The 25,254-nt window shown below is 38.2% G+C and overlaps 1 protein-coding gene and 1 pseudogene across 5 annotated transcripts; both read left to right on the top strand.

Moving 5' to 3' along the window:
- Positions 1-3,322: 3,322 nt before the first annotated feature.
- LOC131326658 (protein REVEILLE 8-like) lies at positions 3,323-13,970 on the top strand. 5 transcript variants are annotated; one of them, XM_058359511.1, is made up of 9 exons: positions 3,323-3,725; positions 6,643-6,700; positions 7,627-7,750; positions 7,829-7,978; positions 8,093-8,218; positions 9,328-9,437; positions 10,027-10,086; positions 13,267-13,395; positions 13,521-13,970. In XM_058359511.1, the coding sequence occupies exons 1-8, from the start codon at positions 3,559-3,561 to the stop codon at positions 13,345-13,347; spliced, it is 876 nt and encodes a 291-aa protein (XP_058215494.1). In that variant the 5' UTR covers positions 3,323-3,558; the 3' UTR covers positions 13,348-13,395; positions 13,521-13,970. The 5 variants fall into 5 exon arrangements, with proteins under 5 accessions (XP_058215494.1, XP_058215491.1, XP_058215496.1 ...); XM_058359510.1 differs by having other exon boundaries at positions 3,344-3,725; positions 13,267-13,384; positions 13,529-13,970; XM_058359509.1 differs by having other exon boundaries at positions 3,345-3,725; positions 13,529-13,970.
- A 3,468-nt stretch (positions 13,971-17,438) lies between these two features.
- On the top strand, positions 17,439-24,419 carry LOC131326659 (mediator of RNA polymerase II transcription subunit 4-like; annotated as a pseudogene).
- Positions 24,420-25,254: the final 835 nt, after the last annotated feature.

Raw genomic sequence — 25,254 nt, 5'->3', positions numbered from 1 at the left:
TTGAGATTAATTTTTTTCCAGGAAAGGAAACAAAATAAATCAAATTGGTTAACATATGAAAAACACTTAAAATGTCCTAACATCAGGAAGGCCAAGGACTAGGACACCAAATGGGACAACCAAATGTCAGTCTAGATGAGTGAATTGTCATTTTGCAATTTGCTAATATTTTATTATATCACGAGGGGTTCCAGCGAATCCTTGAGTTTCAAAAATATGCTAAAAAAGATTATATTTATTCTACAATACTTAAGTTATTATAAATATTTTCTGCTCTAAATTATGTAGCTAAACTAACTGAAAATTCACTTTACTTAGTAAGCAGATAATATAGCTTCACAAAAATAAAATAAATATACACATTCTTTAGGAAGCTTTGTATATAAAATTCTTTTACCGTTCTTGTTACTTCTGAACTAAAATCCTATCACTAATGCCAAGTGACACATTAACACAAATTGTTGTACGGAATTGTGTAATTACTTGTTTTCAAACTCTACTAAAGCAAGCCATATTACTTCATATTAAAAAATAATAATGTGTAATGCCATTAACATAAGGTACACAATATCTTTCCTTTTATTTGACGTACACAACATGCTCACATGGTATAATGTTATTTGGTAATTTCGTGGGACACTATTCTATGACACCAAATGGAATAATATTTACATCAGCATATTATGCTCAATATCATGTAAATTGTTGTATTATTAGGACTTTTCAAAACAGTTACACATCGTTCCGCTAATATCTTTATTTTTTATGTACTTATTTCTCCATTTTACGAGACATATCGTTCTCTCATAATACATCATATTTAATTTTAAAAAATAAGTATTTAATTTTCGTAGCAAAACGAGACCTTGATAAGTTTGTGTGTTGGGTTTTCAATTAGCCCAACCAAATGAGATGTCAACTCATGGTTGTCTGTCGCGACATTCCTTTGTCATGGACACCTCCTTTTTTTTTTTATATTATATTTAATAAAGGAGGAGCGCAGGTGTAATAACCTGGGCCCCGGGGTGCATGCTGCGTGTGTGTTGGGTCTGTTGGTCTAATTCAGGTAGTCCATATTCAGCTCAATTTTTCTCGACTAGATGGTTGAGATTTGTTTGATTGATTGAAATTTGAGTTGTCCATTGCCGAGTATGAACAGTCTAAATTGGGCCAACACCCATGTTTTCCCCTCAAGATAATAAGGTCACCGAATTCATTTTTACACTATTACCATGTCATCTCAATCAGAGAGTGTTCTCAATCACACCACATATTTATCTGTATGGTACCCGCTGCACCTACGTCGGGATAGAAATTAAGGTCTCACCACATGTTAATGACAGTGAGATTACGATAACTCGAATTGGGCCACGTTTGAAATGAAGTCGATGTTGTAGACTTACCATGTATTGACTATTGATTACTCCATTTTGGAGGCTTAGCCAAAAGCATTTGATGCACCCACTTTTTTTTTTTTCAATGATCACAGCCATTCAGATAAGCATTTCAATTAATCCACTATTCAATTCGGTCACAAGCAAATTATTGAGACTAGAAAATTCATAAAAAAAAATTGCTTTTCTATAACCTGACTTCAATAATCGACTCTAATCAATTAATGAAAAATCAAATCCGTCAACCGATCCCCTGGGGGCTATTTTGGTGCACCCACTTTGCTAGCACAAGGGCCAAGGCACGGCAGCAACTTGGCCTAAAAACGATTTCACAGCTCACCGACAAGAACGATTACTGTCCGACCACGTGTCACGAGAACACTTTATCTAATTGGTACCCGCCCCCGGGCCCCACACGGCCGTTATCCACCACAAGTTACAGACCAGTGATTCCAGGCCGTGAGATTTCGTTCGATCCGACGGCGGGATTTCCACGGGTGAATCCAAGTTGTAGTGCCGACGGCGGTGGTTTTGTGGAGGAGAGAGACTCGTACGTAGCGTCATGGAATCACCGGTGGGGCCCATCGCTCGCGGGGAGACTCGCGATTACTCGTCGCTTTTGGGGGAAAAACATCGGCGGGCTATCAACTGATCAACGGAATTGATTTTTTATTTTTATTTTTTGTTGAAAAGGAATTGACGTCATTGATAACTCTTGTGTCTAAATCAGTTTTCGCGCACTAAAACAGAATTGATGTTAGAATCCAATTTTTTAGGGTTTTTTTACACGGTTTTTTTGAATTTGTTCCTCTTATTTTTTACTACTCTCTCCGTCCGTATTCATTAGTCTACAAACATACTTTTTTCGTCTCTCAACGTTTGTCTATATTTGAAAGTTAATGAGTAATTGATTGAAGGGTAAATTTGAAAAGAAAAACAATTGTACAAAGTAATCATGATGTTTACTAAAAAAAGTTAGAAATCCCAAAATGGATTAACAAATGCAAATGAAAAGAGTACTAGATTGGAATAAGCTTTATATCACAATGTTCGTCTCGATTAAGGAATGGCCGTCTTTATGGAAAATTTTCATTGTCTTATATGAATTTTTTTACTAATTTTGATTTATATTTTTATACTTATACGATATAAATAAAATTACAAAAGAGATAAAAAAATATATATATATATAACATTTGCACTGTCATAAGACTTGCAAAATAACAGTGCAAATGTCTTTATTTTTTAGTTCATTTGTGTTTTTTTTTTGAAGCGCTTTGTATTTTTTCATCATATTTTTTATTTAGGTTTTCCACTAATAATTAAATGAGTCTTTAGTCTTTACTATAAAAGTTTGGAAAAGAAGATCAATAAGGGTGTGTTTGAAACTTAGGGAAAGAAATGAAAAGAAAGAGAAAAGTTTTAAAAAATTTATTCCATCATTTTGTTTCTAGAGAAAGAGAAGGCAAATTTCAAAAATTAAGTTCTAATTTTTCTCCAAGTCCTTCTTGACTATAAAAAAAAGACCGAAGGAGGAGGTGATTGAGCATAACAACGCTCCATTGGGCGTGATTATAAAGACTCAAAACTCAAAAGGGACAAAAGAACTATAATAACTATCGCCCCTCTAAAGACTAGTGGACCAAAGTTGGGCTTCATAGGAGGATCAAATTCGAGAGAACGTCGTTAGCACGACTTGAACAACTTATGATTAGCGGAAACAATTTGATATTTTTCAACAACAATAAGTGAACCTTAAGTTATTGTCTACCGCCGTGGAAAAAAAATGATTGCCCACCGGAAACACCCCTTTGAGTGAGAGTCCACGTTGCAGAAAAGGGAAAAAAAGAAAGAAAACAACTGGTACGATTAAATCGGCACATTCGAGCTTATATTTTAGAGTTAGGCGATTAATCGAACGGCCTCGGATCACTCTTGTCTCATCACACGGAAACACAAGCCAAACCCGCCCGCGCGAGTTTAAGGCCACATCTCTCTCTCCTTCTCTCTCTAGAAAGTAGTACAGTACTGTAAGAGTGCGTGGTAGTCTATGCGGTCACCACCAGAAGACTCTGAGAGAGCTTCGTCTATCGATGAACAGCCGATATTTTGGCTTACTTTATCTGACTTATAGCTTCTTTATTCATCTCGATCGCCACCACCCATGAATTCAAGCTCTTCTTCGATCTCCCAATCGTCGTTATCAATGGCGGCGAACAACTCTGCTCCAAGTACCGATGGAAAGAAGGTGAGGAAGCCTTACACTATTACCAAGTCCAGAGAGAGCTGGACCGATGAAGAACACGACAAGTTCCTTGAAGCTCTTCAACTGTACTAGTTCATCTCTCTCTCTCTCTCTCATATGTATACAATAGCTTTACTTAGAAACCAAGAATTAAGCCCTAAAAAAACTCGTTAAAACCCATTTATGTTTTTGAATCAAATCTATGTAGGATTTGAATCAAACCCATTTCTCCAACCCCTTCCTTCTGCTAGAATTTTTGTTCACCCGCGAAGGCATGCTCATTCCGTGTTTCATCAAGATTATCAAAACCGTTCATTTGTCCAAATTCATTTGTCAGGAGACTCTGCAAAATATTCAACTTCATTGGGTATCGGCAAAGCGTTGGATCTGAAAGTTCAAATTTTCAGTCAAGAATTGTAGTGAAATGAATAAACTCATAGATGAAGACTTATCGATACTCAATTGAGCTGAATTTTGTCAGGTTCTCCTGGAAAATGAATCTGGAAAAACTGAAAGGTTAAATATTGAAAGGTTTAAATTGGCAAATTGAGATACGGAACGAGCATACCGTCGCCGAGGGTGAACATCATTGCTCTCTCCTTCTGCCCGATTTTATATGCGTAATAGCTTTACTCAGAAACCAATATTTAAGCCCCTTAAAAAAAAAAACCCCATAAAAACCCTTTCAGTTTTTGAATCAAATCTTTATATAATTTGGTTTTGCTCAAATTTATTACAGTATAATCATTTTTTTTGCTAAGCTACAGTATAATCAAATTAAGAAAGACATAAATTTCTATACAAATTCTAGAATTGGGGGATGGTGTTGTGCACAATCTAACGGCTTGGAGGTGCACAGCACCAACCCAAAGTTGCAAATTGTAGAAGACTACCTTCTCTCAACTCAAATTTATCCTATAAGTATTTGCTCCCTCCTGTGGTCTGTTTGAAACCGCTAGCTATTATCTATTCTTTTGGGCCCAATCCAGATGGGCTTTGCCTCGACTTTAGTTGAGTCCGGTAGTGGATGGTGGGATTGTCCCGGGATAAGTTCATACCCAAAAAGAATCTGAGTCCACGATAAAGATCAGTCTGTCAGAATGACGAGGTGTGCGTAAGCTGGTCCCGACACCCAAGTTATAAAAAAGATTGAATTTTCTCAATTTTGACGTTGGAAGGCTTCATGTGAAATAAAATTAAGCTACAAGTAGGGGTAGATTTTTACTGAAATTATTTACGCAAAAAAAAGATTTTTACTGAAATTAGTATGAGTAGTGACGCTTCTATACCCTGAGGTATATGTATGGATCAGTTTTCTGTTCACTGCCTTCTTTTAGCATTCAATTTCCACTCATTTGTTCTTTGCGAATTTCGAACTTTGTACCTGTTGTGTTTGTTGTCCGTTAAAAATTTCTTACAGTTGATTTGGGTGATTTTTTGTTCTCTGAACTTAGCTTAGTTTTCTGGTTATCTATACCTTGAGGGGGATTTTTAGTTATTGCAGGGTATATGGTTTGACTTTTGAGGACTTAAAATAGGGTGGTTTTCTTTTTCTTTATTATTCTTTGCAAATTGCAATAACAACTAGGTGAGAAGTACATTAAACTAGACAATCAATCAGCAACTTTGCATAATTTTGGTAGAGGTGGTCCATTAAGTGTGGATATCTCATAGCCAAGTAACAAAATTATTAGGATACATTCCTTTGGACAGACAATTGGCATCCTTTAGGTGCCTTATATCAGAGGTTTGGGGAGGCTGTGGTGACAAATAGAGGTCTTGCCTTACGTGCTAAGGTGTCTTCTATTGTTGGTCAAGGTGGATGGAACTGGCCAAGGCAAAGGAACAGAGCTGTGTTGAACATTATACGGAATACTCCTGATACCTTTTTGCCTACCGTCTCTGAGTGTGATAAGGTTGCCTGGACCTTAACTGCTGATGGTTTTTTCTCTGTAAAATCTGCTTGGGAGGCATGTAGACATCGGTCTCCTATCCAACCTTGGCATCCCTTGGTATGGTTTAGTCAAGGTGTGCCACGGTGGAGCTTTATTGAGTGGCTTGCTATCCTGGGCAGGCTATCCACTAGGGACAGATTGGTCAGTTGGGGTGTAACTGCGAGTTCCCAGTGTGTGTTGTGTTTGAATGGTATGGAGTCTCATAATCATTTATTTTTTGAGTGTGACTTCTCTGCTGCTACTTGGGGGCAAATTATGATACGTAATGGCATTTGTAAGGCTGTTGTGCCTCTATCTCAAGAGCTTGAATGGGCTGGGCAGAATCGTGCGGGTAAGGGTTTCCGGAATTACATTTATAAGCTGTCTTTGGCTGCTTCAGTTTATTTTCTTTGGGGTGAACGGAATTCCAGGATCTTTCAAGGTAGTTCCAAAGGTATCCCTGAGGTTGTTCGTGCCATTTTTGATGCCATTCGAGCCAGGTTAAGTTCTTGGACTACTGTGAAGTTTACAGCCCAAAATAGGGGGTTGTGTGATGATTGGCTTCTAGATTCTAGAATTTTTGGGATCAATACGTGTAGATAGGAATCTGTATTTTTTCGTTTTTTGAAACTACTGTATAGGTTTGCTAGGGGTATGCCCCTATGAGGTTTTGTAGCTTCTTGCGGTTTTTGGTGTTATAAAATTTTTTACTTACCAAAAAAAAAAAAAAAAAATTATTAGGTCGTGGGTGATTCAATAAATTGCTGCATTTTGATGGTTCACGGTATTGAGTTAGGATAGTTGAATGGCACTACTTGCTATCGTTTGGACTGGGGTATTACTTTTGGTTGATTGTGTTATTGGGATTTGGGACTGTATATATTGCTGCGTTTACTATTGGCAATTGCTCTTACATTAACATTGCATTGAATTATTGGTGATTATACTTCCACGAACTTGAAAGAAACATGAACTATGTGCATTTGTTTTGTTGGGTGATTGGAAAGTTTAAATATATAGAGAAGTGTGTTCTTATATGGTTCTTTTGCATCTCCTCTGCACTATTCAGGTTTGACCGTGACTGGAAGAAAATTGAAGATTTTGTTGGTTCAAAGACAGTCATTCAGGTGCTTATGCCCCATGTTATGATGTCCGTAACTTATCTTTGGTATAAAGTTTAGTTTTTGCATTTATTTGTGGATTATCCACGAACTGTAAAGATGTGTGGATCTAAACTATCATAATACTATCAATTACGATTATTCTTAGATATGCTTTGGGATCTCCTTTTTTATCCTATTTTATGGTTTTCTTGCGTGGGGTGGGTGATGGATAAACTCAACACAAGAGAGAGTCTATTTGGCATCCTCTTTTAGTCAATCATTTTTGTAAGTGGTCAGTTTCAGCATATCGACGTGATTGTCTCAGTTTACTGTTATTTTAAATACTTTCATCAGGTTCTTAGAAAGTTGGCATTTATCACGTCAGCATTCGCCAGTTTTTGGTTGTTAGTTTGTTCATTTGTTTTTAACAAGGAGCACTACTGTAGCTGTATGGTATTCTTGTAGCCTAGGGCATACGAATTAGACCTTGAAAACTATCAATTACGTAGGACTTGCACATCTAGTGCTTTAATCATTCGATCAATAACCTTTAGTTTAGTTCTTTTTTGTACCATAAAGTTCTATCCCTTAATGTTGCCTTGTTGCAGTTAAGGTGTATACTTGCCAGTAGCCCAGCATTGCTTGATGCCCTGTGGGTAGCCTAGCATCACATGAGACTTGTAGTCAATAAACTACAATAGTTTCCACCAAGAATCAGCATGACCAAAGATTTTGAAACTGCTCTCAGTGCCTTTGATTTGCAGAACTGTCAAGCACCAAGATCTTTGACGTCCATAGAGAATAGAGATGTTCATCACTGTCTCTGTAGTCAATTTTTTTGGTCTTCACCGTATCCTTTTGTTCTTACTTATAGTTCTGAACAATGTTCATTTTGCGAAATTTATTAGCACACGCTCTTAGATTTCTTTGCTAAATTACTTCATTTGCAGATCCGAAGTCATGCCCAGAAATACTTTTTGAAGGTCCAAAAAAATGGTACAATAGCACATGTGCCACCACCTCGCCCTAAGCGCAAAGCTGCTCATCCTTACCCACAAAAGGCCCCCAAAAATGGTAAGTATAAATGCATTGGCGGAAGATTTCATTGGAATATTGATCATCCTGACATGCTATTTCTCTTGATATTGGCAGTTTTATCACTTGGGAATGCTTCCATGGCTTATCCTTCTTCCTTGAATCCCCTTGCACCTGGATATTCTCCATGGGATGACACTCACTTGCTAAACACTCTATCGGGTGGATCTATGGCATCCCAAGATGAATACGCCCTTGGAGTTGAAGGCATGCTTATTACTTTAGTTGTATTGTTTCTCAAGTGTTTGTGGATATATTTACTAATCATTCGTTAAGGGATTTTCTCACTCTTGTTATACCTACAATATTACTCTGATTCAGCTGATACTGGATCGAAGGGGGTAGCAAGGTTTAGTAACAGCAGGATTGATGGCGGTGGAAGCTCAGGTGGAACGCTACCTACTTCTGAGTTAGAAAAGCAAGGGAAACAAAGTTCTTTGCATCATGGTAATCTTCCTGGCTGCATCAACCTTGCCATTTCGATTGTTGTTTTAGTTAGACGGTCTTTGTCAAGTGTAAGCCTTACAGCGCTATGCTCAAGTGGCACAGGTTTCTGTATTCACAATGTTTTCCTATGTTACATGGACTTGGGTATAGGTGTTTAATGTGGGCTTGTGTCTAATTGTGCTCCATCGAATTTCCATCTCAAGGACACAATGATGCGCACCAATATTCTTGTTCTTTATTAATTTTTGCAAGGATAACGGTGTTTACAAGCTGCTGAATGCGTTAAATGCATATTATAGGAGTTCTAAGTGTACATGGTGCAAACGCATTACAAAATCTGCTTGCTAGGTGAATGTTAAACTAAAGACGTCAAACATGGATCTGTACCGTTATTCTAGTCAAGCGTCAGACAAGGGTTCTTATGGGATTTAGACGAGTACATGTGGTATATATGTCGTCTATCTGCTTTGCATTTTAGTATGTAGTACACACTTATGTTTTATGCTACTCTCCTATTGCATTGCTGTGGTTCAGCATATATAATTAAAAGCTTTTGATTTTGGATTGTCCTTGAGATTTTTAGTTCTCAATGTCTAAAATCCTCTTGGATTTTAGTTGGTAAACTACGCAATCCTCAATATTTCAGCCGAAACATGTCATATAAAGGCTGTTAAACATTTGCTGGCATGATAAATGCTGGTCTTGTACATGTCTCTCATAAGGTCATATTTGTAATCATGGGAACAGTCTTCTATAAGCTCCACAGTTCTCCCCTTACCTGTCTACCTAATTTTAAAGGATGAGATCTGACATAAGCCTTGGAAAGTTGTGATTCTGTGATACTGCTCATTTGTGAAGTTTACCTCACCGTACTACCTCACATGGACTTGAATGTAAGCACGTTCAGATGTAAGTCTTAATTATTATATTTTGATGATATTGACGTATTCCGAAGTCTCTGTCAGGCATGCTCATATCTGTTCCGAATTGTTGAAGCAAAGGGTCTGACAGACTACTTTTTGATTGAACTACGTGATATTCAAGACTAGAATGCTCATTTGGTATCCTCACATATACTTGTACTTATCAAACCAAGAATTTGCTTGCAGGCATACCTGATTTCGCTGAAGTCTATAACTTCATTGGAAGTGTCTTTGATCCAGGCACTAATGGTCATGTGCAGAAGCTCAAGGAGATGGATCCTATAAACTTCGAAACTGTGAGTTAATTTAAAATTTTCCAGTTTCTAGTTTGTATTTTAGGCAGATGATGACCCATGGTGTTTCATGAAATGGCAAAGTGCAGTTTGGGGTATTGTGATGATCTCCCCCTTGCCAAATGAGGAAAAATATATTTTAGCTTCAGCAAGATTGTTGGGTAATAGAGACAGCTTCTGTGAAACAGTGTTTCCAGAATGATTGCTTGAAATAAAATGGGATCCCTTAAAAACCTTTTATCTTTGAGCCATAAAAAGACAAAACGTGGAACAAGAAGAAAATACAGATCCCTCAGGAGTTGTTTGTGTCTGTTCTACAGTGATTGGTAAATGATATCTAAATTTACATGGTGAATGATGTGGAGCCTTTAATGGGATTTGGAGCATGTTTCTTGCATTTGCACGGAATAGCCGGACAACATGAAATCCTAAACTTATTGTCTGTGCATAACTTTTCATGTATCTGCTTAGTTGAGTATTCTTTTGTAGGCCTGTTAAGGTATAGTGTACAAGTTTTCTATCATCTATTATAAGGATATTTATTGGCAAGTGCGCATCTTTGATAGCTTTTTTGGGTTCCCTGGCCATTTAGGTTTTGTTGCTGATGAGAAACCTCACCATCAACTTGTCAAGTCCTGATTTTGAGCCATTTGTAAGTTTCCCCCTCTTAATACTTTGCTGCTTCATTTGACACATCTGTGATGAAACACGTCCTGTTCTGTCTACAATGCTGGATTTTTCCTGGACTTGATTGAGTTGCAATACAAATTACATTGATAAACTTGTTCATTTCCTCTAAAAGCTTTAGTTTGCTGTGAATATGCACTCAATATGCATTTTGGGTTACTGTAGTTGAATACATGTTTTCACAGCGAACATCAAGGTTAAAATCCCTCAAATATAATTTGAAGGCACTAAGATCGGGTATGAAGGTACTATCCTTGTTTTCCGCATGTATACATCATTAACTTCTACACGCATTGCAATATTCATTGGCAGGCATTCGCATTGACCTCGTAGTTACTATCTTCTGCTCTGTTGCTTGGGAGACAGGAAAAGGGAGAAAAAACGTGAATCCTGCTAAGAACATGGGTTTCTGTGAACGGATTTAGGAATTGCAGCTGTAGGAGCATTGTGATAACAACAGTGTTAATATTCAATTCATACTTTCCACTTATAGTTGATAGCTGTTCCATGCCTGGTTTGTCCTCTGGTTTTACCATAGATGTCAAAGTTAGAACCTTATTGAAGGAATGCATTTGGTACCTATTCCTTGTCTACTCAAAGGCTTAAAGCTATAAAAATGGTTCGAATTCACGGCTATATCCAACATTCTAACTAGAGAGTTCAAGATTGCTCAATCACATTTTGGTACAGATATATTGTTGTTTCATGGCTTTCACTTTCGCAGTCAAAGAAATGTTAGTTGGATTGGTACATGCTTAAATGCGTCGCATGCCTTTAGTTTAGGTGAAGATGGTCAGATACTATGACATTCTCCCATAATTCCTTCTCTGGAATATCGTTTCCTGAAAACTTAATGAGTGCATATGTCACTGGACTTTGTCCCATCCCATGTCAAACAATTCATCGGTTTTAAGCCATTCATTTCACCACATGCATCTAGAAAACCATGTTTTTTTTAGTGTAGCTAACTAGCTCTTCCTCTGCACTCTGAAATACTCCACTCATTAGCATACGTGAATCTAGGCTGACAACTTTTGATCCAATATGTATATAGGTACTGCTTTAGCATATGTATATAAGATAGATAAGTAAACAGTCGATTTAACATTTTTACTGAGGGAACAGTGAGCAAAACTAAGAAGTTGTGTTCTCCCTCTCGTATTACCTGTGTGTGTATGCCGTATGGTACTTGATGCTTCGCCACAACCTAACCTGTTGAATACCCCAAGCATAGGGCTAGGTCGTTGTCAACATAATATCCTGTAAGACCGGGATCGTACCCACATAGAGCTTCGAATAGCTTGATCACAAGTAAGTTTTATGTAATAGGTTTGCGGCGTTTAGACGGCCAACTGTCGGTTTTGCTTTGAACAGTAGAGATTTATCTCGAAAAGACTAGAAATGAGTTTAATGAACTAAAAGAGGCAAGTCTAGGGATCGTCCATCCCGTGACTTAGGCCATTAACAATTCTTGAATATAACTCAAGTGAGAGTCGCGACCGCACGGTCACACTCGGAAGATTTAGCTTTGAAAACTACGTTTAATCAAATGATATGATTCTACCGGAATCAAACTAAATTACTTGAACTAATTAATCGAATTCGTAGGATGATAGAGTTCCAAGCATGCCGTGAGCCAAGACCACTTGTCGACACGGCTTCAAAGAAGTTCACAATCCTAGTTTAGACAGAAACTTGCAAGATTAGTTCTAATCCAAAAATCATTCTTTAAGCCCAAGTGTTCGAGAACAAACAACAACCTAAATCATTGGGATAGATTAGCCCAAGACTTAGCCAAAAGACTACTCAATCATGCTTAAAGAACAAAACATAGTAGAAAAACGAGACATGAGATTTAACCGATAAAAACTGAAATAAACTTGATTTATAGGAGGATCTAGTATGCACAAGCAACTTTAACAAACGAGAAAACAACTAACGAACTAAACTTACTTGAGTTCTTGAGGAAATAACACTCGAAAAGCTTGAGAGCTATGGAGTTTCTTAAGCAAGAAGAAAAGACTAAAAGCATAAAGATCTAGATACGAACTTAGGCCTAAAGCTAACTATATGGCCATCTCTTTCATAAAAGGCATACAAGCCTATTTATATGGCTTTAAAGTTAAGTTGCAAAGGACCAAAAAGTCCCCCAAAATATCCCAAAAACATTCCATAAGTGGAAACTTCCATAAATGGAAGGTTGAAAAAGTTACAAAATTCTGCAGTTTTTTCTAGGTTGTACTGGTATTGGCATTTTCCTTGTACCGGTACAGGTGTTTTTGGCCGATTTGGACAGCCTTTGGACTGGCTGTATTGGTACTGGCATTTCCTCAGTACCGGTACAGGTCTTGCTTGACAGATTTTTGGGCAACTTCACGGGCTTGCTCCGGACACTCCCGAACTCGGATTTGGGTGTTCTTTGGACCGTTGGAAAGCTCGTTGAGTCTACTTTCTAACCCAAGTGGTTTGGATCCAAGATAATTTGTACATCAAAAGATATGACGATTCTACCCTCAGTTGGTCGGAAGATCAGTTGCTTTGGAAAAATCCTCACATCTGCTTCAATTCCTTTGACCCTTGGGTGACCCGAGCAACCTCCAAACCATCTTTTCATGACTTTTGGGACTCGGTGGCGGAGTACCACGTGGCCTTGAGCACTTGGTGCACCTGGAGCATTCCTTGGCGTTCAAACACGCCTTATTCACACAATTTATCTGAAAATACTAAAAACACACCTTACGTGCAATATCGCATAAAAATGACAGCATATATGTATAAACACAACATACTAGAGGACTTAAGCACCAAGAATCTACATTATTGGGTGTTTATCACCTGGGGAAACTGTAGATCAACCCCTGCTGCCAATACGTAAGACACGAATAACTACGGTTGCTTCTACATTAACCAGTTTCTAAGATAAGGCACATGTGATGTTTATAGGATAGGGAATAATCTGATTTAACCACGTTAATTTTTATGTCAAGAAACAGCAGCTCTATACCTTAAATTCAAGGAGTCATAGCAACTGGATTCTAGGCACCATTACAGATGATGCACATTGGTTAAGACTTTTCATATTAGGAGATTTTTAGTGCTATGTTATGTAGTTTTAACCTGGAGATTATTTCATTGGCTGGTGCAGAAAGAGGTCTTGTCTTCCTCCGATGTCGACGCCAAAACTGTAGGAATTGCTGCAGGAAATGTTGCAGTTTCTGATCGATGAGCCATCGTCATGTCCAAGTATCGAGCAGGACTCATAAGTTCCCCTGTAGTATGTATTCTCAAATTTTTTATATCCAATACTCTTTAAATTAAGTAAGGAGAAGAAAGTGGAAAGATCGCCATCTTATGGTCATTATCTTGACATCTAACTGGTATCTATGTTTTCTTCATCAGCATAACAGATGAGATCTGACAGTTCTGAAGCGGCATGATCTGATCTACCAGTTCAAGGATACTACAGGTGCCGAGAATTTGTTAGATGAAAGGAAAACATTCCCCAAGTCTCAAGCCTTTCAGTTATCTCAACCTCCCGAGGCCGAACAGAAACGTGTATATGTATTCTAGTGATCTGGGTGCTTGAGCATAGTGCTTCTATTTCTTGTAGGAGCTGTTATGGCCATATTATATTTGCCAGTAGAATAGCGTCACTCTCAATTTTGTGCAGTGTAATTTTCCAAGGCAATGTAGCTTTGAGAATTTGTAGTCTAAGAATTTTGTTCATACCATACTGACCTTGCAAGGGGCTTCTTCTTCTTTTTTTTTAAAGTTGAAGTGAGAACCACCTTTTGGGCGGCTTAATTTTTGTTGTTGAATACTAAGAAATGAAAACGCTTGAGAGTATGACTTTTCGGTGCTTGTTTGGATCCGTGAAATTTTAATCACGAACTCTGGCGAGAAAATCGCAGTTTCTGTTGCTCAGCTTGGTGTCATTCGCTTGACTGGAAATCAGGATGTTTTTTTTCTATGATGAAAAAAGAGACTAGAAATCAGGATCATGAGCCTCTTATGGTGATCAATGTTTGTTGTTGAACATAAACTACGAAGTTTGGGCTGCTAAATATATGTCCTCTCTTTTTGCGTGTAATTATCAAATTGTCCCATCCCCGTTCCCTGCTCGGGCATCGACCCAAGAAGAATCCAGTTTAGGCTTATGTCTGCCTTTGGGATACACTTCCTTTGCCGTGCTTGTATTATGCTTTGCCGATATTGCCGTTCTTGTATTCATTTCTTATTTTTTGAATTAAAGATGATTTATTGTGGGAGAATAACATGTCTCGTAAAGCGAAAAATAAGTATTCAAAACATAAAATTTTTAACGAAACGGGTTAGAAGTATCCTTCTCTAGCCAGATAGTTGCTTGTGATTTTGTCGTTTGGGGATTGGTGAGTATTTGAAACTAGTATGCAGCTCAATAAGAAGAAAAATATTTCTAACAGACCTACCGATAAAAATACTAATCATGACAGTTAACTAGTGTTTCATTCCAAATCAATGACACACGTATGGGCCGTCATTTAAAAAAAATAAACTAATGGTACAGATAACTCGAAATTATTTCAAAAAGGTAAATCAACAGCGGAAATATATTTTTCGGGCTATAGTTTTTTGGGTATCATTGATTTACCTTTTTCGAAATAATTTCGAGCTATCTGTACCGTTGACCTCCCTTTTTCAGAGCAATTTTTTGATATATTTTCTGGGTTAGTGTTCTTATCAACGTGCTCTATCAACGTGATCAGAAGAAACAAGAGAAAAAGCCTCGAGGCTTCTTGGGCCTCCGAATAAAAGCCTTGGGACATCTGTAAATGTGTTACCGGTAAAACCTCCTTAAATCGTTTTCCATATACTATCTCTATTCCTCATTGAACCAACCGCGGCAATCTCGATCCCTCTAAGAACCAAACCCTTCAATCACGTTTCACTCCTTTTTATTCTTCCTCAAGATTCAATGTGCATGCTTAAAATATGGACGTAGAAATGTTATCAACATTTCATTTAGAAGTTTGAAAAACATGAGTTCTCTAATAGGGTTGAGTCAGAATCGGTGAATTGTGTGTAGTGGAAAAATATTTTGCAACTATCAATCGATCAAACACCATAAATGAAGAATGGAAAGTTTGTTTTGCCATTTTACATGTAAAATATCTTCCGATGTATATATTACATAGAAAGAAATGGAGCCCTACTGTTTCATTTGGACAAAATGTTGTGGCCGGTTCATTCCAAATGATATCTCCATTACCACGTACAACATGCCATGATTGTAGCATTAGAGGAGAAATTGTACTATTTATTAACGCCGATGAGGTTGTAGAGGTATGACCACTTGTAAAAATTGTGATTTGTTTGGAATATGACGATTGGGGAAATATGTTCATTATTGTTTTGCTTTAACTATGAGCTTTGCAAAATGCAATATTTGTGTTTACATCACCGCTATACTACCAGTACCACCATGTTTCCAACAATCATTTTTTCCTTAGAAAAATGTTAGGGTTTCGATATCTAAAAAATAGAGTTGCATTGGAGTCCTTATATGAAAAAGTGGGTAGCTAACGTCAATAATGTACTTTTTGTTGTAGTTGTAGCGTGGCTAGGCAAAATCCCCAGTGGTATTGGAGATGCTCTTAGACTACCTGATCTCTCTCTCTCTCTCTCTCTCTCTCTCTCTCTCTCTCTCTCTCTCTCTCTCTCTCTCTCTCTCTCTCTCTCTCTTCATGCCTTTGGTGGCTATCCACCTAAAAAGATTAGCTACCCAAAGAAATAATTTGGATAAAGAAAAGTGTATGCATTGTTTTTCTTTGAAATGCTTTGTTTATTGCATTTATGGTTTTATTGTGGTGTTATGAGGTCCATACGTCCTACCCACGTATATATGGATGTACCCTGTTTCTGGTAGATTTTGTTACTGTCTTGGTTATTACATGATTTCATCTCGATTCTATGCTCCTTTTGATATGGTTTAAGATAATAGAAGGGAAGTTATAGGTATTTGAAAACTGCATACCCTCAGGCCGTTACTATACATGCCTGCAGTGTATGTGCTTGAATACTGTTGATGTATACATGCATGCATTGCGTGTGCTTGAAGACTGTTGATGCATATAGGGGCACTCATGGAGTTCTACTTGTACATTTATGGACATTGGTCAGACCTGTCTTTTGCTCTACTTGTAGAAATTTTATCACACATCACATTTTGGTACCGGTAGGGGCCAAAGTCGAAAAGAAAAACCTAAACCATAACACTTCTAGTTGTTCCCCATCCGGTTGTCCCCTAAGCTAAAACGGGCTGAACCATTCTTGGTGGGTGAGGACTTAAATTGCTCCTGCTGTGTTGATTAAATCTCAAGCTTACTGATCAACACACCCGTTGCTTTCCCAGGGAATATTGGATTTTGCTGTCCCATTCTTCCCCATTAAAACCTGCACATTTATGATCAGATTTTAGCTGATATGAGAAGTTACTTGCTGCATGATTAGTTGAATAGCCTCTGTAGAGTCATTATTAGGACTCTAATCCAGCAGTGAACTTATGTAGGGGCACAGTTCCCCACTCAATTTTGTAGCATTATCTTTGTATCCTTTATAATTGTATTATGCTTTATAAAATTAGTGGCCCGTGCATATAATGGCACTAAATTTTCTAGATTTGGACCATTCGGATATATAATAGTTTTTTTCATAAACTAATAATGTTGCACCCCCTCCCCGCACCCATTCATTTCTGTTTTCATAAGGTGAAGTTATTTATATTCACATACAAATGTTATTATTTGCTACCCTTTTCCATACGAACGGGAAAAAAAAACACCATTACGAGTCATGTGTGCCCCCACTATGCACTATTCTAGGTCTGCCATTGCTCTGATCCCAAGCCATTTGAAGGCCCACGTAAACTACCCAGAATTCAGCTTAAGGGCAGTAGCACGACAAATCCTTTGCACGAACCCCGTGAGGATACTATGAAATAATTAAAAGACCACTCGAGAAGCTTCTAAAATTGGATGCAAGGTTTTGTCATTTTAATGATCCACTTTAGGAAGCCCATATTTTGAGGAGTAACTGCTCAACCTATTATCATACTGAAGTGAAATAGATGGCAAGATTCTTTAGATGCGAACTATTTCCTGTCCTGCCCTAGTAGTTGGTAGGCATTAGGGGCTCTGCTGGTTCTCAGTAAAGGCTGAAATTGTGTTTTTCCCCTTTTCTTTGTAAGTGATTTGATTGCTCTGGTAGATTCAGCACGGAATAATGCTTATAATTAGTATCTTCAGGCATGTTGCTTTCTTGCTCTATTTGTTGCAGCTTGTTTCTTTTCATGTTGGGAGTTTGCGCCTGCAGGTTGTTGCAACTTCTCCTTACAACTTATAACCCATAAATGAATTAAATAAGCTAGGGAGGGGTGCTTTTAGCTTCCAGTTGTGTACAGTCTTTTTTAGCACAGACTAATTAGTGGCAAATAAGGCCTCTGTAATTTGCATATGGTTTTTCATGTTGCAGTTCATGATCATACTTTTTCTCAATCTGGATCGAGTATATATCCACATTTTGGCTAGTTTTGATGTCTCTGTTATCTGCAAATTAATGAGGATAAAATTTGTTGGTATGTTGTGGTGCCACATGAGTTTGATGATTTGTCTAATGAACGTAGAATCACTATGGCGCATTGTGGAGGAAGTGTTGTTTTGAATTTGGCCATTAATTACATCCAACCTTCCTCGTGCTGTTTTAATGCTTTTCCATCTCCATTTCTGATTGCTCTTAGATTCATGATCTAAACATGCTTGATGTGGCGTATGTGTTGTGGATGATGCATAGGTCATAGGTGTATATGTACTTATGTGTACGGCCACTGTTCTGGAACATTGTTCCTTACAGGAAAGTTGCTAGTTGTTTACACTGTTTTGTCTCTTATGTTCCAACATTACACACCAGGAAACGTAGCATTGGTTTCTTTTTCTGGTTTGAAAAGCAGTGCTTGCTTCAATGGTAGAACTTGGCCCACAAGAATCGCTAATAAGTAGTACTCTATTCTCCTTGAATTTCTGTCCTTCACCACATGTCAACTAATGATTCTTTGCTTGAAATATTTATCTGTGTCCACATTTTGTTATCTGGTGATTTATAGTGATGTATATTCTCATTCCTTTGTTGTTTAAGGTTTCTGTGAAAGGCAGTGGTCGTCCAAGATGCTACAAAATGTCCCACACCAAATGGTACAATCACCAGCCAGGCTAGGCTTGCCAAATCCAAATTCACCCTCTCTACAAAATCCTACCCCTCCTAAATTCTCCTCCCAACTCCCACAATCTCATCACCCCAGTCAGCAATCAAATCCGTCAACTGCCACAACCACCTCCTCAACCCTACTTCCTCTACTTCCGCCTCTGTCTAGAGCCCAATGTCTTCTCCTTCATATGTCCTCACTCGCATCCCGACTGTTCGAAGTCTCACCAAATAGGTCTCACTGGCTTAGTGCCTTCCGAGGCTCCTTCCCCACCTTTCTATCTCCCCGAACTCAGTCCGGAGCACAAAGTCCGCCGGACTCCTCTCCTTCCTCCACCAAAGAAATTCTCTCCCTTTTCACATCTATCAGAGCAATGTTTATACAAAAAGAAATATTTTTTTTTAAAAAGCAACCTGGGAATTTTCTTTAAAAGGAAAAGAAATGGAAAAAAAAAATGTTTTACCAGCCTTAAAATTTTGAAAGAGAAGTATGTATTTTTCTTGCTCATCAGTCCCCGGGCAGCTAGCATGATTTAGACGGTAAAATTATTTAGATTCTAAAATATATTGATTGTAGGAATGGCAAATCATCACGCAATGGATATTTGGGGCGGATACATAGTCAACCCACCTGTTAATGGACGCCCTGCCGTTTACCCAGCGAACCCCGAACTGTACGAACATCTCACCGCTCGGGATGCCCAAATACTCGCCTACCGAGCAATACGAAGAGTAGTGCAATACCAACCCTTACTATCAACAGAAGCAAAAAGAAGTGTTGTAGAATATCGTCTCGATACCGAAACTATCATAAGACAGAAAGCGTTACATTTTTTGCAAGATAATGAACGCTTCCAAGTTCTATTGAACCGGGTAAATGCGGAAGATGAAGGAAACGGGAGACTGGCTGCTAATAGGGGAGAACCAGGACCCACCAATAATGATAATCCGTTGCCAACAGAAAATGGGTACCACTAGAAGGAAAAAAAAATGCATGTGTAAATAGTGTAAAAATGTACAGGGAAGAAGTAGTTTGTATATAGACATGTATATAAATAAAAAGATCTTGGTTTTTTTTTTTTTCTGTAATGAATTCAGTACCACCTAGTACGTAAAGACAAATATTAGAACAACAAAGCATATTAGTAATAAATTCGGACAACGTAAAAGAAAACAATTAATATAGTGTTTCTTTCCCTCTGGCAAAACATCCTACGGTTTGATAATAGTGGAGTCTACTAACAAAATTGAATTACCATAAAAATGATTGTTTCAGGATGTTTAGCTCATCGGACTCTATCACTATTGACGAATGGGGACCCTTCCGAGTTAAAGGAAATGAAGCCAAGCACGTAAATCAAGATTCTCACGATTGAAGAGTCCAATACCGGGCCAATGAGGCATTAACGGGAGAAATAAGTAGAATAGAAGAATATTTTGGATACTACACGAAAGAGCAAAAGAAGTCTATCTTAAAGAAGCGTGCTAAAAGCAATTGTTTAGTATGGTTCAAGGCATTCAAAATGATTGGAGAGCAACCAGAGAAAATGAAGGAACTCGAAAAGAAAGCTAAGGAAAATCTTCCAATTCGAGTTCGCCACCATATTCCTCGTGAGGGTTCCTGCAGTGCGAAACCGTTGTCTTCGGGGTGTGCGTCATCGGTACCAATAGACATCCCAAGCGATTAGGAGATTGGGGGGGGGGGAGGGGAGGAAAAGAAAAGGACAATGTAAATTAGCGTTGTAAATATGAAGTGTGATGTTTATAAATAAAGAACAATGTAAATTAGCATTGTAAATATGAAATGTGATGTTTTATGTTTATAAATAAAGAACAATGTAAATTAGCGTTGTAATATGAAGTGTGATGTTTTATGTTTATAAATAAAAACTGTTATTTATGTCGTGATTGTATTTCTTTTTCCAGCTTAATTTTAAATGGAATCGAGCCAACGGTTTGAAAGACTAGAACATCAAGTGGAAAGAATTCTTACTCTTTTGCAAAATCAGCCACCTCCACAAGGAGAGCATATTAATTTGAATGATCCACCCGTGATTCCCCCAGAAAATCCCCTACCAGCCCCAGTGGTAACTGAGGTCCGGGTAAGAGACTTCCAAAAGTTAAAACCATTAACATTCCCCGGTGGACTAGATCCCGTAAAAGCCAATGAATGGTTGGAATCCATAGAAAAGATAGCCCAAGTTATGCAATGTGAAGGAAGAGAGAAAGTGGCATTAGCAGCATACACCTTAACAGGAGAAGCTCAGCGTTGGTGGACGCTAGTAAGGAGGGTTGAATCACAAATGGGATGGGAACGATTTTATAACCTCTTTAACCAAAAGTATATACCCCCATCCATCAGAGATAGCAAAAGTATGGAATTTCAAAACCTTACACAAAAACCAGGCATGACTGTAGCCCAATACGAGGCTGAGTTCACAACATTAGCACACTATGCTCCACATCTGATTCCAGACGAAAATATGAAAGCTCGTAGATTCGAGGGAGGATTAAACCCAGACTTGCGCAAACTTGTTAAGTCGTTAAAATTACCCACTTATGCGGAAGTACTGGATCGGTCTCTAATGCTAGAAGATGAAAGTGCAAAAACTGACCATATGTCAGAACCTAAGAAAAGGAAGAACGAGGACCACAATACTAGCAATGGACAGACTAAGCGACCAAATACAGGAGGACAAGGACAAAATCAGAATAGGGCCGAGAATCGTCCCAACTGCCTGAATTGCGGAAAAGCACATATGGGGATATGTTTGAAAGGATCAACTGGTTGCTATGGGTGCGGTGAGTTGGGCCATATCAGAAGGAATTGCCCAAAGAACTTTAATTTGTTGGTTGGAAATGGGGATCAACGAAAAGGAAACAATGGAAACTTGCAGAATAAGACCAGAAATATAGGACAAGGCCAAAGACAAGGAAGAGCTTATGCAATTTTTCCTGGCGATACATGAGAGAAACCAAGAACATCATAGCAGGTACCATAGTTAAGTTATTTCTTTACCAAATAGATTCAAGTTATTCTCGTGGTATATGCAAGTTTGGAGGACCAAACTTTTTAAGGTGGAGAGAATGTAACACCCCGACCCAAAATACGTACACAGTTCGGTTTAATATAAAGGGAATGTTGGGATCGATATATTAAATTATTTAGTTTTATTTTCGAAACGAAAATTGAAAGCAGTTTTCGTGCAATGAACGAACAACAAAAGAAAAAGAAAAAAAGAACGAAAAGAGGTGAAGTACAAATGTTTTCCTTCAGTACGTGTGGTAGTTTCTACTATCAACTAGGAATTAAAAAAAAATGAAAAAAAATAGAACCTGCCACATTAGCCTATAGCCACCTAAAGTAGCTTATCCAAGTCATTCTATAGCTTGGCTTACTTTCACTTAGGGGAATGACACCTCACACTTATAGTGACACATGGAATATTAGGTGTCAAGTTTAGAAAGATTAGAAAACTCTATAAATAGCAAGTCCTATTTTAGTGCATGATCAAAAAAATGGCAACCACTAGTACTAGACTACTGTACGGAAAAAGAAAATAGAAAGGTTCAGTTGGTTAGTATTAACAAAAGAAATAAAGAAAGTTAGCAATAATCCTATCCAAGTCATATATCACTGTCGAGCTACCATTACGTCGTCCGGTGGTTAACGAGTATACATAACAAAGAATTCTAAGGTGAGATACTTATACTCTAATTACATGATTTTCTTTTATAAAAGTAGCATGATTTTATATTGAGAAAAGATTACAATTTTTTTTAGATATGCCATGAAAAAAAAATGACAAATTTTTCATGTTAAAGATTAGAAGCACGCCAGACAAAGGTGATGTCGCTCTAAAATTTAAGCTAGAAAATGGAAGCGGTCAGACAAAGGAGATGACCTATTGATGCATCCAGACAATTGTCCCGAGTTTCGGGGACGCTTAAAAAGATACCATAACACAGAAGGGAGTTATACGGACGGAAAGAATAGGGTCCTAGTGGCCAGTGACTTGATCATTTCACAAAGCAAGAGGGGTCGCTCCCCTACAGAAAGATTAGGCTGTTGGATGAACATCATAAGATTATTTGTTTCAGATTATGCAAGCATTGATGTTATGAATTGTTTCCATGGTATAAAACGTGCAACTTTTGTATTTGTATCTCACAAGAGCATTCAGCTTATGAAAATTAATATTTTTCACATATAACGAATAATAGAGATGGAGTTGCTGCTGCCCTGGGACATGCATGCTGTACTTTTGTAAAGATGTTCTCTATCAGAAGACTTGGGTTTTGTAATAAAACTTAATAAGTGTTTTTGAAATAAAATAGTTATATTTTTCTCAAGCTATTATCTCCAAATTGATTTAAAAAAGAAAAGAAAAAAAGAGGCCTGGATGAGCGTTAGGACTCATCGGCCGATCATGATGACTCGACACAAGTTCCTAGAGTCGGGGTCGTGACAACATCCCTCCAAACTCAGCTTTTTGAAGCCGTTGCGAAACTCCAAGAAATTCTGGACCTTCAAGATTCTAATCAGAAAGTCGCTCGCGAAATTCGGTCTAAAGATACCACGATGCTTTCCTTTGCTAACAAACTCAAAGAAGCTGAACGGGTTCTCGATGTCCTCATCGATGATTATTCCGATTATTGCCGCCCCAAAAGATCGAAATCAGAAGATAACACAGACAGACCATGTCTATTTCTACTCGGTTGAATCTACCAGACATTTTGTCTTATGCCCAAAGGATAAGTTACACAACATTTGCTCCGCTGAAATTCGGAGCTGGACAGGCTCCTTTGCGCGGGGCCCTCCCGCCTTCTCCTCAGGAGAAACAAATGCGCGCCTCTCAGTTGTATGCATTTGCCGATCTTGACATCGGTTTACCTAAATCGGCGGAAACCAAGGAGCAAACAATCGAGCCATTGATTGAGATACACCCCGGCAGATCCGCTTGCGAATTTTTCTGCAATTCCGGGGCTTGTTCCTCCAAACATTGTGGTTCCATCTGGGTGGAAACCTGGGATGCCTGTGGAATTGCCAAGTGATTTACCCATTATACCCCTGTCTGGATGGAAGCCTGGAGACCTAGTTCCATTGCCTCCATTGGATTCTCTCTCCGTTCCTTGTAGAGTTGAGGAGCAACTGCCTAGGCCGATTCCTGCTCAAGGATTACCTAAAGCACTCAGCTTGATATTGATGATGATAATAGTGGTTATAGTAGTGACATGGGCAGCTCGGATGATGAAGATTGAGAGTTTTGAGAGTTGGCCTTGCTTATGTTTGAGTTTTCTGTTCTCTTTGTAGTTTATTTGAGTTGTAGACACACTGGAAGATGATGAGCTTGTTCTAAGTTTCTAACTACATGTGCACTGTGCAATTCTTATGGATCAATATGCTCGTTCAAAAATTTCGTATCTGCATGGAATCCTAGAATCAGAGTTCTTGTTTTGAACTTAAGCTGTATAATTTGGACACCAGATTACGAGTTGTAAACTGAAGTTCTCATCCTTGCTCGAGAAGTCTCTACATGTTTCTCTTTTGAGGGAAAAACTCACGGTACCAAACGTTTTTGGCTCGTTAAGATGGTGTAATGTTTGCATTCTGATTTCAAGTTGGACAATGGATCACTTGGTCTCATTTTCGTATTTTGGAAACCTAGATTGCAGTCCAAGGTGCAGATAGTTTATCAGTTGGACATCATCAGCTTTCGTATGAGGTATTGTACTATGAAATCTCAAACACTGGTGAATACACTATTTTGGTGGTAAGAGAGAGGCCAAGTACCGGGTGCTGGTACTTGCAAAGGTGGTGTAGTTTGCTATTGATTGCGTGTTTCACTATGAACAGGGTCATGGTTTGCTGTTTAGCTTGTGGTTTCCAGGAGCTAGAACATTTTTTCCCCAAGAGCAGATGCTGCAACTAACCTGTTTTCTTGATGCAGCTTAAACTTTGATATTTGAAATTTATAATCTGCAACTAACTCCAAAATTCAGATAATGAGCATAGTTAAGGTATGCTGTTTAGCATCTTCGTCGATGTTTACACTGAAAATTACCTCTTTAGCAAAATATTTTTAAGAAGTGTTGTTGTTATTGAGCTGGCTATGAAATCTGTGACGATTTTTTGGTATAATTTCTAGAGATTTACGGCCACGGGGTTGCAAATGGATCAAACTTACAAGAATTGTTGGAGACTCGGATTGGTACAAGCTCGTTCAAGTTTAATTCGCCTCCTAAACAAGCTAAACCCCAACCACATTTTTAGGCTCGTATAATGAATGAGGCGAATCTAAGCTTAAATGTAATGAACTTGATTAGGCTTGCAAACTAGATTAACTTGTAAATAATATTTGTTTGAGAGACTATTCATAAAATTTACTTTGTTCGGGTGTACATATGTGCATTTTCCCCTTAATTTGCCGTTGATTTTTTTTGCCCTTGATTCCTTGAACATATTCCTCATCAAGATACAAACTTAGACCAGCTCAGATCATCAAATTTTTATTGGTATCGCCCTTGGATCCGTTCAAATTTAATAAACAAAATTAAACATGTTATGTTTTGGCTCGACCCGATCAAACTCATTTGCTGTTCTAATTCACGGGCAACCTGGAGAAATTATAACTTAAAACAAAATACTGGAATATGGATGCTATGTTAGGACTTCAACTGCGAGTACACTACGGCAGTACGACATATGGATAAAACCCGAATTGTAACTTATCACGCACAAGGGTAGGGAGAAATGATCTTTCATAAGTCCAATCGAAACCCATCCTCCAAAACAAACCCCTCAACAAGCAGACACCCGTGGCAATGGCAAAAGGCAATCATTAAAATATGTGCAAAAGCTCCGGCCACAAACCTAGGTCTACTTGGCTCGAATCCG

Source organism: Rhododendron vialii, chromosome 5a (genome assembly GCF_030253575.1).
Source record: "Rhododendron vialii isolate Sample 1 chromosome 5a, ASM3025357v1".
Classification (NCBI taxonomy): Eukaryota; Viridiplantae; Streptophyta; class Magnoliopsida; order Ericales; family Ericaceae; genus Rhododendron; species Rhododendron vialii.
Note: the sequence above shows the minus strand (reverse complement) of the source record. Positions and strands in the feature narration are given on the sequence as shown.